This window comes from Pteronotus mesoamericanus, unplaced genomic scaffold (genome assembly GCF_021234165.1).
Source record: "Pteronotus mesoamericanus isolate MK-2021 breed Mesoamerican mustached bat unplaced genomic scaffold, CSHL_Meso_final contig_74, whole genome shotgun sequence".
Lineage (NCBI taxonomy): Eukaryota > Metazoa > Chordata > Mammalia > Chiroptera > Mormoopidae > Pteronotus > Pteronotus mesoamericanus.
The window spans coordinates 3,992,911-4,012,657 of NW_026555247.1; the positions used below are offsets into that span (position 1 = coordinate 3,992,911).

At 41.7% G+C, this 19,747-nt stretch overlaps 1 protein-coding gene across 1 annotated transcript in view; it reads left to right on the top strand.

The window, feature by feature from the left end:
* The first annotated feature begins 7,942 nt into the window (after positions 1-7,942).
* The window catches only part of ENOSF1 (enolase superfamily member 1), a 36,395-nt gene continuing 24,590 nt past the window's right edge, over positions 7,943-19,747 (top strand). Inside the window, 5 exon segments of the mRNA XM_054583423.1 lie at positions 7,943-8,032; positions 12,088-12,139; positions 12,142-12,195; positions 16,921-16,964; positions 16,966-17,055. Of these exon segments, the coding sequence (XP_054439398.1) occupies positions 7,949-8,032; positions 12,088-12,139; positions 12,142-12,195; positions 16,921-16,964; positions 16,966-17,055 (324 nt within the window). The 5' untranslated portion in view covers positions 7,943-7,948.

Genomic DNA, 19,747 nt, shown 5'->3' on the forward strand with positions numbered 1-19,747 from the left:
TGCTGTTCTGATTGGGTATTTTCTGCCATCTTGTCTTTCACATCGCTGATTTGACCCTCTGCTTTATCCAACCTACCATTTATTCCTTCTAGTATATTCTTCATTTCTTACTGATTCTTTTTTATGTTTTCTATGTCCTTTTTCCTGCTGTCGTAGTTCTTACTAAGTTCCTTGAGCATCCTCATAACCATTTTTTTTTTAACTCTATATCTAATAAATTGCTTACCTCAATTTAATTTAGCTCTTTTTCTGGAGATTTCTCGTGTTTTCATTTGTGGCATGTTTCTTTGTCTCCCAATTTTGGCTGCCTCTTTGTGTTTGTTTCTATGTATTATATAGATCTGCTATGAATTTCAGTCTTGGTAGAGTGGACTTATACAGTAGGTATCCTGTTGGACCCAGTGGTGCAGTCTCCTTGATCACCTAAGATGGGTGCTTCAGCAATTTCCCTTATGTGGATTATGTGGGCCCTCCTGTTGTAATTGAGTCTTGGTTTCTATTGGCCTTTCATGCAAGCAGTCGATTCTCAAACTGACTGACTGTGAGGATCAACTCATACCTCAGTATATGAGCTGCTCTGCAGATGCTGACCACATGAGGCAGAATTCATCTCAGCAGGGTGTAGTGCCTGCTGAGTTCTCCCTTTAGATAAGCTGCTGGTTAAGCTACTTGTATCCTGCTCTGATGTTGTTTGAAGCTGGCCACTGGGTGTGTTGGTTCAGAGGCCTCTTGGAAGGGACACTCAGGCAAGCCAATGTCAGACACTGTCTGTGACTGGCCACTGGCAACTTGTTTGCAGCTACAAAGTGATCCATAATTTATTGCTGCTTCTGCTGGGGTTGGGCGTGCACAGGAATGAAAAAGCTGTGCACCAAAGCTGGCTTTTACCAGTACCAAGCCTAGGGATAGGTCAGAAAAAGTCCTAAGGCACCTGAGACCTGCCTCTGCCTGCCAGCCGCCTGTTTGGCTCAGTCACTGAAAGAGCCTCTGGCAGTACTCAAGTTGAATGAGGTAGGTTCTCCGTCACCAGGCAGGGGTGGGTGGTGTTCACCAGGTTGATACAAGTTCAAGTTTGGTGCCAATGGGTCTTAGGCCACTCAGCAAATGTCCCAGGGTATACCGTGCCTGGTTGCCACTTGCTAGGTGCTCGCACAGCTTTGTGTCTGGGTGGAGTCTCATAGAATAGTCAGAGTGAGGCCAGCAGAGTTTTTCAGGTCCAAACAGGCCAAGATTTAACTGTGTGAAAGGAGGGCTTTGCACCAGTCAGATGTGCCAGGAAAATATGTCTTGTGTCCTAGAGCCACACTACTCAGTCTGTCCCAGATTCTTCCCAGAGCCCATTCTCAGCAAGGTGGGTTGCTGGGAGTCCAGAAGATGGGGCTAGTGGGTCTCCCATGAGGGGAGTTGCTGGTCAAGCTTGGAGGAAAAGAGGGGAGAGTAGCCCCCATCCCAGAGTAACACAACTCAGTCTGTCCCGGATTCTGCCCAGACCTCATCAGTATGGATCTACCAGGAGTCAGGAGCGTGCGGCCGCTGGAAGCCTGGAGAGTGGGACTAGTGGATCTCCCATGATGGGGAGGTACCTCTCAGGTTCACAGGAAAATGGAGGGAATGGGCCCCACCCCAAAACCACACAATTCAGTCATTGGCATCCCCTAAGTCTGTCCAGACCTCTACCCCAGCCCAGACATCTGACTCCTCAGCAGGGTGCAAGATCTTCATGGAGGGGCAAGAGGGAGTCTAGAGGTTGGAGCTATTGCATTCCCCCAGGCTGATGCTGTGTGGAGGGGAGTGCTCAAGAAAGATGGTGTTTGTGGTGTGGGAGAGGGCTCAGCTCAGGGATCTTGGCCACAGTCCCTATAGCTCTCTCCCCAGTGCCATAAACACCAGTCTCTCCTCACACAACTCTAATCACCTCCACCCTCCCACCACTGGAGCTCAGAGTGAATGGTGCATTGGCCCTTTAAGAGGCTGTGTGTGTCTCTAGCAGACTCCTGTCTCTCCCTGATAGACAAGGTCCTCACTGATTTTCACAGCCAAATATTATGTGTGTGCCTTTTCCAGTTCTGGTGCTCTGGGCTTGGGATCCGCACTTGGGTTTGAGACTCCATGCTTCTCAGGGGGAACCTTCTCTAGATGGAATATCCCTCCTGAACCTCACCTGCCACCCATTGGAGCAGGGTCCCCTTTTTGCATCTACATCCTTCCTCCCAGACTCAGTGTGGCTTCTGTAAATCCTTGGTTATAAAACTTCTCCTCAGCCAGTCTTCACTTGGTCACTCAGGTTGATTATATTTTAGTTGTAATTCCAGTTTGGTCCTGGGAGGTAGTGAATGTAACATCCACCTACCATTCTGTCATCTTGGATCCCTCTTCTCTTTGACCTTTCCCTGCCTCTTATCCTTACTCTATTCAGGCCTCTGACCAAATTTTACCTCTTTCCCTGAACACTCTTCCTAGACTGTTTTCCATATTTTGCGGGGTTTTTTTTTTTTGAAATGTTAAGGATTTTATTTATTTATTTATTTGTTTGTTTTTAGAGAGGAAGGAAGGAAGAGAGGGAGATAAACATCACTGATCAGTTGTCTCTGACACATCCCCAACCAGGAACCTGGCCTGCAACCCAGTCATGTGCCCTGACCAGGAATCAAACCAGTGACCTTTTGGTTTGCAGATTGGTGTTCAATCCACTGAGCCACACCAGCCAGGGCTGGTTTCCATTTTTAACTTCAAAACTTTCTCCCTGTGTCTTGATTAATTTTTCTATGTAGGAGTTACTGCTTCAAATGTAACAGGGAAATGCTGAGGGAGTTTTTTGTATTGCTATTTTGCTAAGAGTTTGTTTGTTTGTCTGTCTTAAAGAGAGGGAGAGAAACCTCCATGTGTGGTTGCCTATCATGCGCCCCCTAGTGAGGACATGGCCAACAACCCAGTCACGTGCCCTGACTTGGAATCAAACTGTCAACCCTTTGGTTCACAGGCTGGCGCTCAATCCACTGAGCCACATCAGCCAGGGCAGAGTTTTTTATTTTTTAAATTGTGAATCAGTGTTGAATTTTGTCAAATGTTTTTCCAGCCTGTATAAAAATGATCAGATAGTTTCTCTTTTTCTAGTTCATTATTAATAGGAAGTATTGCATTGATTGATTTTTTTCAAATGTTAAACTAACTTTGTATTCCTGGGATAAAGACACAATGTATTATCTTTTTCATATACTGCTGGTGTCAGATTTGTAATTTTTATGAGGGATTTTTTGTGTCTATGTTCATGAGGAATATTGGTCTGCAGTTTTCTTGTAATACTTTTGTTTTGGCATTGCAGTAATACTAACTAAACTCTTTTAGAAAGATGGGAAATATCTCCTCATCTCATATTTTCTGGAGGAGTTTAATTAGAATTGCTATTGTTTCTTATTGTTTGGTAAAGAATTCTCATTGTTTGGTTCTTGGTAAAGCTGAAATGGACTGATATTTAAATTATATTATTAAATTTCTTCATAGCTATAGGACTATTTCTTTTTTCTTTTGTAGAGCTATAATTAACATCAAAAGAGATCACCAGTATAGGTCTAGTTAACCTGCATTACTACATATAGTTACAAAAATTTTTTTCTTGTGATAAGAACCTTTCTTTAAAGATTTTATTTATTTATTTGTAGAGAGAAGGGAAGGGAGGGAGAAAGAGAGGGAAAGAAACATCAGTGTGTGGTTGCCTCTCATGTGCCCCTTACTGGGGACCTGGCCCACAACCCCAGCATGTGCCTTGACTGGGAATTGAACTGGCAATCCTTTGGTTCACAGGCCAGCACTCAATCCACTGAGCCACACCAGCCAGGGCCATTGTGATCAGAACTTGTAAGATTTACTCTCTTAGCAACTTTCAAATATGCAATACAGTGTTATTAACTATAGTCACCATGCTGTACATTAAATTCCCATGACTTATTTACTTTATAACTCAAAGTTTTAACTTTTTGACCACCTTCACCCATTCTCTTCTCACCAGTCCCTCCGGCCCTGTCCTGCCTTACCCCTGGCAACCACCAATTTGTTCTCTGTATCTGTGAGCTCAGTTTTTTTTGCTTTTTGTTATTTTAGATCCCACATATAAGTGAGGTGTGGTATTTGTCTTTTATCTGCCTGACTTCTTTCACTTAGCATAATACCCTCTTGGTCTATCCATGTCATAGCAAATAGCAAGGTTTTATTTCTTTTTATGGCTAATTATCCATTGTAGATATGTACCACTACTTCTTTATTCATCCATTGATGGACACTTAGGTTGTTTCTATATCTTGGCTATTGTAAATAATGCCACAATGAACATTTGGAGTATATATATCTTCAAGTTAACGTTACCATTTTCTTGTGATAAATACCCAGAAGTGGAATTGCTGGATCATATGGTAGTTTTATTTTAAACTTTTGAGGAACCTCCATACTGTTCTCTGTAGTGGCTGCACCAATTTACAGTCCCACAAACAGTTACAAGGATTCCCTTTTTTCTACATCCTCACCAACATTTGTTTTTTGTTTTGTCTTTTTGATAATAGCCATTCTGACAGATATGAGGTGATATCTCATTGTGATTTTGATTTGTATTTCCTTGATGCTTAGTGATGTTAAATGCTTTCCTCTAATTCATGTGTACATCAGTACTCACCCAAAGATTAGGAGTGATCCTTCTGTTTTTTGCTTCTCAAACCATAGCCACATTGGCCTCCTCTAATATATGTATAAATGTTAATATTTGTCTCCTCAATTCAGCAAGACTGCTGGGTTCTGTTTGGGTCACCTCCTTAGTACTGTGGCCTGCAAATAGCCCCTAGACAGCAGGCTGGTGCCATTGCAGGGTGCTTTGTTTGTTTCCCCTCTCTGAGATCACAGTCCTGCTGTCCCTATGGTCCAGTGTCTGAAGTCCTTCCAAACATTTTAGCTGGTTTTCTAGCTGTATAACATGGGAGTATAAATCCTGTCCCTGTTACTTTATGTTTCCTAGAAATAATGGTGCTATTAATTATAGTGGTTTTTAAAAAATTAATTAAATGACAGTATTTGGAATGGCTAGGTAGCCAGGCCTGTCTGTCACTGTTAGTAAGCTAACAACATTAGTAACAATTTTCTACACAAAGTTCACAATTTGCCTTGGGAGATGTCTAGATGGAATCTGGGGGCTGGTGGTAAAAGCAGGGCAGATCCTAAAGTGAATCCTGATTATCACAAAGAAAACAGAAAATGGAATTTATTCTGACATTTCCTCCCATAATCCAGCCCTGAACAAGACTCTAAAATGAAAGCTCAGAATGGACACAAGCCTCCCCACCTAGACAAAAAGCTACCAACACAGCTGTGCAGCCCATGCCCACTACCCGCTTCATGATCACCAGAAACAAGATTTCAAAATCTCACTTCACAGAAAGACAAAATGTGATTCTCAACAGTAAGCATGAATAGACATGAACACTAATATAAAGAAAACCAGACCATGAAGGGAAAGAACTCAAATCAACAACCAAGAACTAATATTTGAGGAACCAAATGTAATAAAGGAACCAAGTAAAACCTTCATTTAAGACAATGTGGCATCCATTTTTTCAAAAGGGATAATGGTACTACGGAAAGAAAACTTGGAAATTTAAAATAACACTGAATAAAAATTAAACAATTTGGTTGAATAAAAGAAAGAACGCAGTTGGAGATCAAATGAGTGAGTTAGAATATTAAAGAAAAAAGAACTCAGCTGAACAGAGTAAAAAACAATTTTAAAGATAAAATATGGATGATAGATTCAGAGTCTCAATATCAATCCAACATAAGTTCCAGAAAGAAGAAAACAAAAGAATAAAGAGGAAGAACCAATGAAAGAAAGAGCAGAGAACTTTCCAGAGAAATTTTGTTTCTAGTTTAAAGGATCCAACAATTGTAGAATGTGATTAATTTTTAAAATAATTATATTATTATTTTTAAATTAATCCTAACATATATTAGAATATTTCTTTTTAGGTTTCATTTATTTATTTTTAGAGAAAGGGGAAGTGAGGAAGAAAAAGAGGGAGAGAAACATCAATGTGTGGTTGTGTGGTTGCCTCTCCCATGCCCCCCACTGGGGACCTAGCCCACAACCCAGGCATGTGCGCTGACTGGAAATTGAACCAGCGACCGTTTGGTACACTGGCTGGCACTCAATCCACTGAGCCACACCAGCGAGGGCAGAATATTTTAACAACATAAAATTAAAGAGAAAATTCAAACACTTCCCAAAAAGGAAGGGGGGGACCAGTTTAATCTTTAAAGAATGAGACTTCTTTAAAAAGTATTAATTTGAACTAAGTATTCTATACAATAAAACCGGCATTCAAATTTGAAAGAAAGATATCTTCAGAACACCAAGTACTAAGAATATATCAACCAGGCCAGAGACTCATTCTTGGGGTGCGGGGGAAGGCAGCGGGGGTGGGGGGGGGGCGGGGGGGGGAGAATAGAGCATATATTCTAGCCATGCCAAAAAAAAAAAAATCAAGAAAACAAAAGCAATGAACAAACAAATGAGTAAAAGTTACAATTAACTATTAATAAATGTTGATCCATATGTAAAATATCTCTATAACTATATAACAAAGTGAGTACTGCAGGACAGGGGGGAAAAAAAGACACTTACATTTCAGACCTCTTGGAAAAAGAAAAGAGACAGCAAACCAGGGCTCTAATTCCCAGAGGACCACAGTCAACTGGAACTAACTGGATACCCCTTTTGAAGAGCAAAGTCCCTTAGCCCCCAGTCACAGTTGCCTGTTGCCTCACTCCTTTGTTTCCTCCTGCCTTTGAGCTGAGACCATCTCAGCCCTTAACTAAAAAAAGAAAAAGAAAAAAAATTCATCCAACAGGGTTATTATGCGCACCCTGGAGCAGCAGAGGGGACTAGGGTGTCTCTAAAACATCCTTGCCATGCCCACAGGAACTATTCTATATAATAGAATAATATAGCTTCTATAGGATTGTTTCTCATCCTATTTAATCTTCCAAGTATTTTCTAGAGGTAGGAACTGAAAGTCTGTGTGCAAAGCAAAGAATCAGTGGATTATCTATGATATAAAAACTTAGGTGTGTGCAAACCTGGCGCGGAAGTAGGAAGTGTGGGAAGGAGGCAGAGAGTGTTCATAGGTTTTGCCGTGTTCTCAGGGGGCTCCTATAGCTCTGAAAATGACTCTCTGCAATAGAGAGGACAGAACCCAGAGTTAGCAGTCAGGGCACTTTGCCACTTACTTGTGTGGCCTTGGAAAAGTCACTTAAATCACATAATCTCTCAGAATCCCCAATTCTTCACCAATAAAATGAAAATGACTTACCTACCTTGAAGGGTTGGATAGTAAGAGGTAATGTATTTAAATCTGCATTAGCAGGGGTTTAACAAATGATAATTGGCCTCTTAATTTCTCAGCTGGCAACCTGAGGCTTATATTGGTTGAAGACATCTAGGATTTTGTAGCCCACAATTCCCCGCACCAGACTTGTGGACTCCAGAGCCGAGTCCATGGCCAGAATCTGCTTCTAGGCCTTGGATCGTACTCTGGTCAGACCCTGCATCTTTCTCCTGGGCGCTGTTCCCGGGAAGATCACTTTGGGAGTTTGCAGCCCATACAGATCAGGGACCTGCGGGGGTACTTCCTCCTGGCCCCAGAGTCTGCTGTGACACTCAGCGATCTGCGTGGGGAGGTGCTAGCCAGCACTCCGCACAAACGCTGCGGTGAATGCCAGTGCGTGTCCGGGACCCAGGAGCAGCACTTGCACAAGGGTCCCGGCTTTTTGACGCGCACTGCCCCGCCCCGGACCTCGCAGCCAATTAGCATCCATCACGCTGAGCTCTGCCCACTCCAGAGGCCCTCCCGCTGTGTACACTGGATCAGGGCCCAGGTAACAGTGCCAGCGCCTTCAGGACGCATGCGGGGACATGGTGCAAGGCAGGATCTCCGGGCTCTCGGTCCGCGACGTGCGCTTTCCCACGTCGCTCGGGGCCCACGGCTCGGACGCCATGGTAAGCGCTGACCGACCTCTGGGTGCCCTCCTTCCTCGCAGATGCCAGGGCCCACTTAGGCCTGGGGATCCCTGCAAGTCCTGGGGAGGTTGCCAACTTTGCAAGAGTTTTGTAAAAGGGAGGCCTAAAAAAGGAATAAAAGAATACAGAAATACTTCCCACCTTCCTACATTTTTTTTCTTTTTTCTTAATTTCATATTATTTTTGCTGGGGTTTGATAATTTCCTGTTTTTCCCATTATGATTCGCATTTCGCTGGAAATGGAGGAATGCATAATAAGCAACAAAACCAAATACAACACTGGCGTCTTCTGTACAGGAGTTCTTGGCAAAGGAGGCCAGGAAGCCCGTGCTGGGCATTTTGATGGTGATCCTGCCTGCTCCACAGCATGCTGTGTGACCTAGAGAAGACTCTAATCTCTCTGGACCTCCTGGGCCCACCTATGAAATGAAGGAGTCACAGTCTGGCTGGGAAACCAGACAATCTCCTAAATGAGTTGTGTGAGACGGGGCTCTCATGAAAATGTGGTTAGAAAGGACTTGTCACTGTAAAGAGTTATGTAAATATCAATCTTCGGAGATGCAGTAAAGGCAGAGACTAAATGAGATACCTGTGAAGAGCCTGACACAGAAAAGGCCATCATTAAGTGTTGGCTATATTACTATTTATATATGAGGAAACTGAAGCAGAAGCAGCTCTGACTGAGCCTTTCCTCCACTTTGAATTTGTGAAGTGTTAAAGGGCCCAGTTTACTGTAGAATGGAATTTATCTCTGGTTTTGCGTGATCTATGACCTATGGATCAGGAAATACTGACACCTGTGTTGCAAACTCATAAATCCTTAAGTATTTATTTCCTAGATATATGGTGTGTGTTGTGTTCTGATTCTCAAGTGCCTCCTTAAAAGAATGTGCTCCTTTGCAGTTCTTGGTGGCACTGCCATAACTCCCATGATTGCTTCCTGTACACGCAGAGCATGCTGGGCTCAGCAGTTCAGCTACATTCAGTACTTGGCAGTAGAGTGAGCCTTCCTGATCACAAGCAGTATATTTTCATGAAGGAGTCTTGAAACTGTCCCCCAAATCTATTCAAGCAAAGGGTTCCAGTTATAATCTCTTATCAGTCTTTTAAGAAACATAGGGTGCTCAGGCCTGCAGTATATTTACAAGTTGTTTGCTTGTCCAGGCCCTTACTAAGGCTCGAGAGCCCCAGGGCTGTGGGGCTGACAGCCCAGCTCCAGCCGACCCTGTCTACCGCCCCACCATAGTTTTCCTCTCCTTTCCCCATTGTCTGCTGAGCTTCCTGAAGTGGCTATTTCAGACCCTTGTCTTCCTCCTCCAGCCCTCAGTCCTACACTCTCAGCAGCTAGAAGACATGGTCCACTGCATCCTCAAGAAGACTGAAGACAGATGCACCCTTGGCACCATCTCCACACGTCAGTGTCCACACCAACCCTATCCTGTTCCCCTTTATTCTGTAAGCCTTGTCCTCTCAAGCTAATCTATTCTCTTTTGTCTCCATTTCTACCCTTCTTGACCCTCTGACCCCCATTCTTACCGCCTCCATCTCCAACATTTTCATCTTTAGTCTCTCCTTTTCCAATGGTTTCTTCTCCATCCACATGGACAGGGCTTCCCTCTCGTGGAAGTCTTTACTTGACCCTAACACTTCTCTACCTGCTTCTGTTTCTGCCCCTTCCCCACCAGATGCTAAATTACTGGTCCATTCCCATTGCCTTAGACCTGTACATCTGCTTCCTTAATCTGAAATCACTTTCTGCCTCCTTCCTTCCCTTGGAATCCCCTTGTTATTTCTGCTTCCAGTGCCCTTTATTCATGCTCTTTGCTGCCCATCTTCCTACTGTCTCTCTGTCCTTCTGGCCACCTGCCTTTCTGACTGCTCCTGCTTCCCACGCAGAACCCCTTCTTTCCTCTCCAGGGCTCAGCCTTGGCCTTTCCCATATCACTGCGCTCTTCCATTAAAACCCCTCCATTTTTATGGTTTCAGTACCACTTTTATGCCAAAGATGCTCACATCCCCTTCTTGTATCTTCCCTCTCTCAAGTCCAGCTGCCATTTGGGCACTTCCTAATGAACTTTTCACCTTCATGCTAAACAGCATCCACTGAAATCCAGAGTGATCATCTTCCATATTCTGCCTGACTCTTCCTCCTGATCCTTCTGGATCATTCTGCCAGTTGTTACAAGGACTCAAAAGCTTCAAGTCACTCTCAGCTCAGCTCCTTCTTTTACCCTCACAGAAGGCTTCAGTGAAGGGTTTCCTTTTTCTATTGCCTGCTCTCCATGTAGCCCAGAAACTTCCATGGGTCTTCGATTCCTGGAGTCTCCCTCTGAGCCTTATGTCCCAATTTCTGTCTCAGGAACCCAATGATTAGGCCACACCAGGGTAGTCACTAACCTTTAAATATACTCCAGTCTTTCCCCTTTCTGTCCCTTTACTGTCTTCACCTGACCTAAGATGTTCCCTCCCAGGTCTTTCATGCCCCTTCCCATTGCTGTGAAGCTCCCTGTCCTCCACCACCCAGCTCAGATTCTGCTTTCATCATAAAGCTCTTCTAGCTTCCAGTGCACTCAGCTAATAGTGCTCTCTGCCTGACTTCCATCATTGGCATCTCTCCCAGAGACTTACCGTGGCTTGCCCTATAGTATTAGAGTTTCTGTAACCATGACTTCTAAACCAGAACTTCCTCAAAGTTAGGCATGTCTGAGCCCCTCAGCAACCTACCTGCACAATCTCAGATATGCAGCTGGTGCTCTCACCAGCACATCACACCGAATACCCTCCATTGGGCCTCTACATGCCAGCTGCAGGCCTCCTGTCTGTCACACGCAACCTCCTCTCTCTCCCCGAACACAGGGATTTCAATTCCACCTCTTTAAACTCAGTTTCCTCATTTGTAAAATAAGGATGATAGCACCCACCTTATAATATTATTGTGAGGATTAAATTAAATGATGTAAAGCTCTCAGAATAGTGTGCCTAGAATAATAAATATTATATAACAACAACAAAATAGCAATAAATAATCATATCCCAAAGCAAATTTCAACAATTGCATCATCCTACATTCCTTTTTTAATCACATTCAGATCTTCTGTCTGCCTTTTTGTGGTCTTCATTATTTTCCCACACACCACCCATACAATCTTGTTTTCATTTACTTGCAAAGGAGTGCCTCTCAGGCCTTTTATTTTTCTGTCTCACAAGATCTCTGAGTTTTGTATCACTCTCTTCCCTGCATGCCTTCACCTGCCCTTTGCCCATGCAAATGTCTTGGTCCCTTACTTCACCCTTGCTCTCCTTCCTTGAACTTCTGTGGTACTACTACCCGACCACACATCAGTATATAACTTTGAACTGTCTTAGCAGTTGTTCTCACCTGGTTCTTGTGTGTTAGCTTTTTCTCCCCACTGTATGAGAAATTTCTAGAAATAGATTTGTGGTTTTTTACTTCTGCATCCCCCATATTGACAAGTAGTGTAGAGTTTCATAGTTGTTGGTTAGTAAGTGCTTATTATCAAAATGCTGTTTGATAAAAAGTTTTTTAAAAAAGAACAAAATACAAAAAGGGTTCATTTTTCTTGAAGTTTTACTTCTTCATTTTTCCTCAGTGATTTCTGAATTTATGCCTGTGTTTTTTCAGCCATGCTCTTAATAACTGCAATGAAGATAAATCTGATTTTATGTAAGAACATTAGCAATTTGAAGCTGCTTGGGTAACTATTCAAAGAGCCGACCAATAGCTGTGAGTGAACCTCCTGGGTTTCAAACTGAGCTGACTTTCTCTCCAGAACATTTAAATGACATTAAAAATGTATACATTGCACTTGTTACAATAATTTGACTCCTTTAGGAGAACCTCCCTTTTGTCCATTCAGGATGCTTACATTTTCTCTGGGGTAAATCCAGGGTTCTATCAAATTGGAGCTTTTCTTGCATGTCCCCCATTGCAGTTTCTATTCTTAGTGATGTCATCGTCGGGTTTCAGATTTCTCATGTGCGTGTTGTATGGGTGGGGGACCATTTCCCTGCAGCACACAGACCCTCACTACTCGGCTGCCTATGTCGTCTTAGAGACTGATGGAGAAATGGGCTGAAGGGGTATGGAATCACTGTCACTCTGGGAAAAGGCACTGAAGTTGGTGAGTTGAACATTTTCTTAAAGTCACAGAATGCTTAAATTTTAGATTCCAGTTCCAACCTTATTTTTCTCTGTATTTACTGCTCAAAGTGAGTATTTCATTGGGAGAAAATAAAAAGTGGCAGTATTTGCCCTTTCTCCTTGTAGTCGTAGGAAAATCCTTGAACCTCAGTCCATTTCTCTGCAGAGCTTTGAGGACTAGGCGAGTGACTGAGGGACATGGGAGGGGCAGACACACCCTCACCTAGCAAGGCTTATTGTGATGTGCACGGTGGGTGTCTAACTTTTCAAAATACTTCATACTGAGTTGGCTTCAAATTCGTTGCTCTTTGGCCCTGACCAATTTCAGAGCTCTCTTCTGGGAAGAGCAGATTGTGTAGGATGCACATTGAGCCACGAATTAATCGGTCATTCTTCTCTCAGAGCTGGACCAGAGCTCAGTGGTGGTCTTGAGCCCCTCATTTTTCAGAGATGAGGAAATTGAGGCCCAGAGAGCTGCTCTACTAGTCACACAGAACCCTCTGACTGCCGAAAGTGCTTTTTCTCCAAAACATTTAAGTGCAAATTATTTGGGGTTTTTTTTTCAAGGCATAATTCATGCACAGGGTACAAAATTCAAGAAGTACCAAAAGATGACCTTTGCAAGATCAACTTCAATGGATCATTGGGGATGAAACTAAACTGTGATAGGTTGAAGAGTCAGGGTATGGGAAGGGGAAGGCACAGATTCTCTAAGTTGGTGATGTTTTTCCTGTGGATATTTGCACTGACAGCTCTCTCTTAGTTGTAGAATCAAAGTCTTGCCCCACTAAAAGATTTTAATGTTGTCAAGAAGATAAAAGGAAAGAAGGAGAGAAAGAAAGAGAGAGAGAAAAAGCCAAGGGAAACCTTGATCTTTAAGTAGATACCACCAATGTGGCTGCTGTTCCAGCTCTCCACACTTCCATCAGGCCATTGGCCAGTCCTTCCGCAAACTTCTCAAGTGCTTCAATGTATCAAAAACTTTGCCCAGCACTGAAGATAATAATTTTAACAAGAGAGAGAAAAGAGCCCTGGCCAGATGGCTCAGGTGGTCGGAGCATCATCCCATACACCAATGGGTTGCGGGTTCGATCCCCTAGGGCACATGCCTAGGATGCAAGTTTGATCCCCCATTGGTTGGGCACATTTGGGAGGCAACTGATCCATGTTTCTCTCTCACACTGATGTCTCTCTCTCCCTTCCTCTCTCTCTCTTAAAAAAGAAAATTCAATAAAAAACATATCCTTGAATGAGGACTAAAAAAAGGGAGAGAGGAAGGAGGGTAGTTCAACACCTAAGAAGAAGGAATGCACAAACTCCTCAGGGTGAGACACATAAAAGAAATAATAGTACAGTGTGAGAATAACTATTTTTTAAAAGTGAGTTCAAGTTATATGGAGAAAGAGTTAATTCATTGTCCAGGAGGGTTAGGGATGGCTTCAGAGCAGAGGTGGAGCTTTGAGATGAGTGCCGAAGGGTGACCAGGAAATTTGCCAGGCAGAAGGAGACTCAGCAATAAATCCCTGGCCCTTCTTCATGAAGTCAATGGTTTGCTGTTAATATTTCCCCCAGAGCAGTGACTGTTGACCATGATGGGTTTGTGAGCTGTGTTTCAGCTTCTCCTATGACTTTGCTTGTCTCTGGTCTAAGTTGAGCACTTTATGAAGCTGTTTTCTCCATACTGCAAACCACACAGAGTGGCCCCCAAAGGTTGTGGAAAATTCAGTAAAGTTAGGAGCTTTGTTATGGGATGGGCCCTGTGTTAAGAGCCAAGACTTTAAGCTCTGTTGCCTCACTCACAGTGGAGGGTCCCTGTAAACACTGCATGCTCCTAAGACAGATATGAGGCTCTCCTGGGCTGGATGCGGAGGCCAGCGCTTTATAGCCTTCACAGACCCTCCCTTCCTCCATTTCCCCCACCCAGCCGTCCTGATAGACATCTCAGGCCGGGGTAAATCAATTTCCATCTCTTTATGACTTTAATAAGTCACTCTTTTGTGGTGATATTGTTGGCTTCTGCCTTTTTCAGACCACAACATGACAGAATCCACTTTAACTTTAACGTTGCTACATATATCAGGTAACTCACTGCAATATCACTGAATGTGTTACAGAGCATTCGCATTAGAGATGAAAAAAAATCCCATTAGTTCATCACGGTTCTCCTACAGGCTTTATCAGATTACTTACCTAATCATTTTTTAATGATTAAAAAAAAGAAAAGAAATAGTATTTCCTCATTACTGTGAAGAGAGTATGTGTGTGTGTGTGTGAGAGAGAGAGAGAGAGAGAACAAGAGAAAGGAAGGGAGAGTGGATGGGTAGGTTATGGTTGTTTTTTTAATGTATAGAATAGACTGATATAGGTTTTTGTTTGTTTGTTTAAGTAGGAAAAGAAAAAGAGAAGGAATTTTTAAAGAGACCAAAAACAGCCTTAAGCATTCGCACCAACACTGTGGTCATCCATGGGCTTTACTGACGTGTCGCGCCAGCCGTGGTGGAGGGTCCCAGAATTGAGTCCTGGGTAGATGGAGTACAGTGGAGAACCTTGGGTTTAGTTAGCAAGAAGCTGCCTTCACAGGCCAGTTTTTTCCAGATGAATTTCCCAACTATCACATCAAGCATTCACACCTGAAATGGATTTTCTCCACACTGAATCAGACCACCACAGCCCAAATTTCTATCAAATGCACCAAACTTAGTTAACTTCTTGCAGTGGTCTCAGTTTGGGCAAGGAAAATCCACATACTATAGATCAGCGATTTTCAATTGGTGTGCCATGGCTTAAACATGCAATGCCTATTTACCTGTATTTTGCCATGTAAAATGCACACTATTTTGCCCAAATTTTTGAGGGAAAAATAAGAATGCTCATTGTACATGGGTAGTACTAATTCTGTATCTATATAAATGTTTTTAATTCTTTTATTTATGCGTATGCATTAAAAATGTAACTCTGGAAAGCAATAATGATATCTGTAAGCAAAATAATACCCTGGAATACGATAATTGATTTTTCTTATAAATATAAATCCATAAAAAATTGAATTTAAAAATTAAAATGAAAGATTTTTTTTCCTGAAAGTTTGGGCCAAAAACGTAGGTGCACATTATACACAGTAAAATATGGTAGTCAGGGGCGCTGACCTCTTTTCCTTTAGATTGTCAAATTAAAAAATGTCTATGGAAAAAAAATGGCAACAGCCAAAACAACAAAGCTGTCTGGTGTGAATGAATCAAAATTATACCATTTTTTTTTTTTGTCAGATGGGCAAAAAATATATTTTTGGTGTGCTGAAGAATTTTAGTAATTAGTTTATGGGTGCTATGAGAGGAAAAAGGTTGAGAATCATTAAGCTAGGTGAATATATTACTGTTGCTTGTGCATCCCTTAGAGATGTAAATGATGAGATCATCCTTAACTTTAGTTACTTCATTTGCCCTTGTAACACAAATGAGATGTGCACCTCAGTCAATGATTTCTAGCACCAATTTCATCAATGAGATGAAGCTTTGATATAGATAATGGTACACCTCTCTCTGAGTCGCTGACTTACTCTTTAGATGGTTTTAATCCAAGCACCAACCATCAAGGACTGAGGAGGATGTTGTCTCCCCACAACTCTAGGGTATGAATATATAGACTATAATGATTCTGTATCTCATTAAAAAAACCCCTAGAGAACACAACATGGTTGGTTTAGCCCTAAATGCTCTATACAAGAGCATGTACACTATTGTCTGAGAGCTTTTTCATCCAGAGGGTAGGCATGTTAAAGAGTACATTTCAAATACTTTCAAAGGTCTTTCTCCTAGGATATGATTGATACTAAAACTGCACCTGAACAATTATCCTATTAAATTACCTGATAATTTTAATATTGAAACTATGGCAATACCAAACAAGTTTATCAAATTTTTTTTAATAAATTAATTGCTTTGGGGATAAGTTGATGATTTGATTATTTTAGCCATTTACACATAGACAAAGTGTTTTACTGAGCAAAGGATAGACAGAATAGAAATTCCCATTTAATTTCTTACTTTACTTATTTTTCATCTGGAATAACAAAATTAAAGCCTTTTTAAGTAAAACGCCAAAAATAAATAATTGATGATAACACTGACCCAAATTAGTTTTAACCTTCAAATTACCTATGAAAAATATAGTATAAGTCAGTAGTAAGCAACTTAATGTTTCTGGATAGTGTTTTCATGTACTTGAACATTTTACATGTATTAAGTTAATTGCAAATTCATTTTATTTCATCCTTAATAGTGTGTTATATTGTGAATTCAAGATATTTTACATACTTGACGATAATTTAAAGGCATTTAAAAAATTCTATAAGTTAGTCCTCTTCTTCCTTTGGAACAATGAACTAGCAAGGTTTGGTTTTGGATCTGACTATCAGGACACTTTACAAAGTGAACATGAAAATAATTTGGGAACATGATTTAAATTTTCAGATCTACAGTCTGTTTTTCACATGGCAACTGATTCATAAATTAAGCTCGGTATACAGATTAACAGCTGTTCCATCTGTGTGCTATTACTGTGATAATCACAGAAGCCATGTGCGGGACAATTTGTAAAAGCATATACCTTTTGTATTTAAATTATTTTCATAAAATGCCAGCATTAGTTTGCTTGTGGTGCTTGCATATCTTAATTTGTTGACTTCATACCAAAACATACACAAGAGCTAAATCTTTTTTTACCGTTGTCTGTTCTGTGAATGCCCTGGCCCCACCATGTGCTTAACAAGGACCTTAGGGACATCGTTGGTGACTTCAGAGGCTTCTACAGGCAGCTCACAAGTGATGGGCAGCTCAGATGGGTAAGGGGTCTATTTTGTAAAATGCTGCTGCTAATAATGTTACTAAGGTCTCTAAGATGTCCTCTGTGAAAAACATAAAATTAATGACAGGTTTAAAACTTTAAGGTAAAACATTTTTACCTTAAATTAAATTAGGACTTGAACCATTAGATAATCCATATTTTGAGGCCATTGATTACTTTCTATAAGACTTGAATCTGGGCATATTTGGATACTGATAGCTTTATCTGCCCTTTTGGGTTTCATCTCCACTCCCTGAATGGGAAGAAGTAGTCTAGACCCTCTAGAGGATTAAGCACTGAATGGCCAACCGTCCTGGGGGAGAGATAATGTGAGTAGTATTAAATTAAGGACAGAAACGTAAGGGAAGTTAAGAAGATAGAGACCAGCCCTGACTGGGTGGTTCAGTTGGTTGGTGCATTATCCCATACACCAGAAGGTTGCAGGTTTCATCTCTGGTCAGGGTACATACCTAGGTTGTGGGTTTGATCCCCAGCCAGAGCATGTAGTGGAGGCAACCAGCCAATATTTCTGTCTCACATTGATATTCTCTCCCTCTCTCTCTCCCCCCCTCTCTCCTTCTCTCTCTAAAAATCAATAAACATATCCTTGAGTGAGAATTTTTTTAAAAAGGGAAAGATAGAAATCAGAGCACCTTTTATGTGTATAGATCTTATTTGAACTTGAAGTTCAAGGCATAAAAAAAGTGTGGTTCCCAAAGAAAGGATTCTATCACCTTAAGATCAAACTAGTAACCGGGACCTTGCCCTTGCCTGCTGACACTGGCTCTGTCTTTTCCTAACTTTGCTTAGTCTTCTGTCTATGAATAGAGAAAGGCACAAGAGAATGCTCTTTCACAATGCCTCAGATTTCATTTGTAACTTCTGCAAAGTTAAACTCATTTTTAAAGGAATCCTCTTGAAGAAGCTCCCATGGCCAAATCTGGGTCAATTCAAGCATCAAAATGAATATGGTAGCAATGGCTCATAATTCCTTGAATTATGCAGGAATCCATGAGTCCATTTAGATAGTACACAAACAACAAGGGAAAGATTGTCAACAGAACACAACCTAATATATAAGAATGATAACATTATACAATCACCATATTATAACCATCATAACTATAATTGTTTGAGGCAAGAATTTCAATAAATGCTAAAATGTTGGGGGCAATATTAATCTCCTTATTAGAAAGGAAATACAGTAACCTCACAGTACAGGAACCTAATGGATGCTAAATTACCCAAGTGCTAAAAGTTAAAAGCCCTGAGTCTTCAAGTCAAGATAGAGACATAGGTAAACACAGCTCGCCTCCTTGCACAACCACACCAATGTTACAACTAAACTACCAAACAACCATCACTCAGAACCATCAGAAACTGAGTTGAATGGAAGTCTGACAACTACAGAATTAAAAGAACCACATCCATCCAGACTGGGAGGAGGAACGGAGACATGAAACAGTCTGGTCCCACATCCATATGTGGTAGATAAAAATTTGGGAGGGGTATCTAGGGAGCAAGGAGTCCCAACCCACATAAGGCCCCCAGCTCAGGGTTCCAATGCTCATAGCATCTAGCTGCAAACACCAGCAGGGATTGAGTCAATAGAAGAAACTTCTATAGTCCCAAGCAGTTCTTTTAAAAGAACCCACACATGGACTCACTCAGACTCATTCCCTCTGAGCTCCAGCACTGGGATATCAGCTTGAAAGGCACCAGTGGCATACAGGAAGGAACCGAAGTGTCTGGCATCATGGAAAGAGATGTAGGACAGCTTTCTCCCAGGCAGAAAGGCTGGAAGAGGCCATTGCCCCTTTTCTGAGCCCTACCCCATAGAGCCACAGAGCTGGCAGGCTGGTGCTATACACAAGACTCCATCAACCTGGCTAACACTGTTTGCTCTGCCCTGGATATCTCCTGAGACTCCCATCCCACCCAAATTTCCAACTGACCCAAGCTGTGAATAGTGGCTTTTTCATATGAAAGGCTTATCTTGGCTCATGCTTCCTAAATCCTCTCAAACAAGCAACAACCAGCCTAGTAAGCCCTTAGTCCCTGTATCTCTTCCTAAGTAGCCACCTCAAGTACTCAGCTTGGGTGACAGGGGAGGCAGTGCCTCTGGACCCTACAGGACACCTACTACATTAGGCCACACCACCAAGACATGTAGTCAAAGCAGCTCTACCTAATATATAGAAACAAACACAGGGAGACTGCCAAAATGAGAAGACAAAGAAACATAGTCCAAATGAAAGTACAGATCAAAACTCCAGAAAAAGAACTAAGCAAAATGGAGATAAACAACCTATCAGATACAGAGTTTCAAAACACTGGTTAAAAGGATGCTGGAGGAACTTAGTGAGGACCTCAGCAGCATAAAAAAGATCCAGTTAGAAAAAAGGATACACCAATTTGAAATAAAGAACAATTTGCAGGGAAAGTAGAGTGATGAAGCCGAGAATCAATCAATGATTTGGAACATAGGGAAGCAAAAAAATAACCAATGAGAACAACAAGAAGAAATGAGAATCCAAAAAAATCAGGATAGTATAAGGAGCCAGTGGGGCAACTCTAAGCAATGCAACTTTCATTTCATAGTGGTGCCAGAAGGAAAAGAGAAAGAGCAAGAAATTAGAAAGCTATTTGAAAAAATAATGAAAGAAAACTTCCCTAATTTGGTGAAGGAA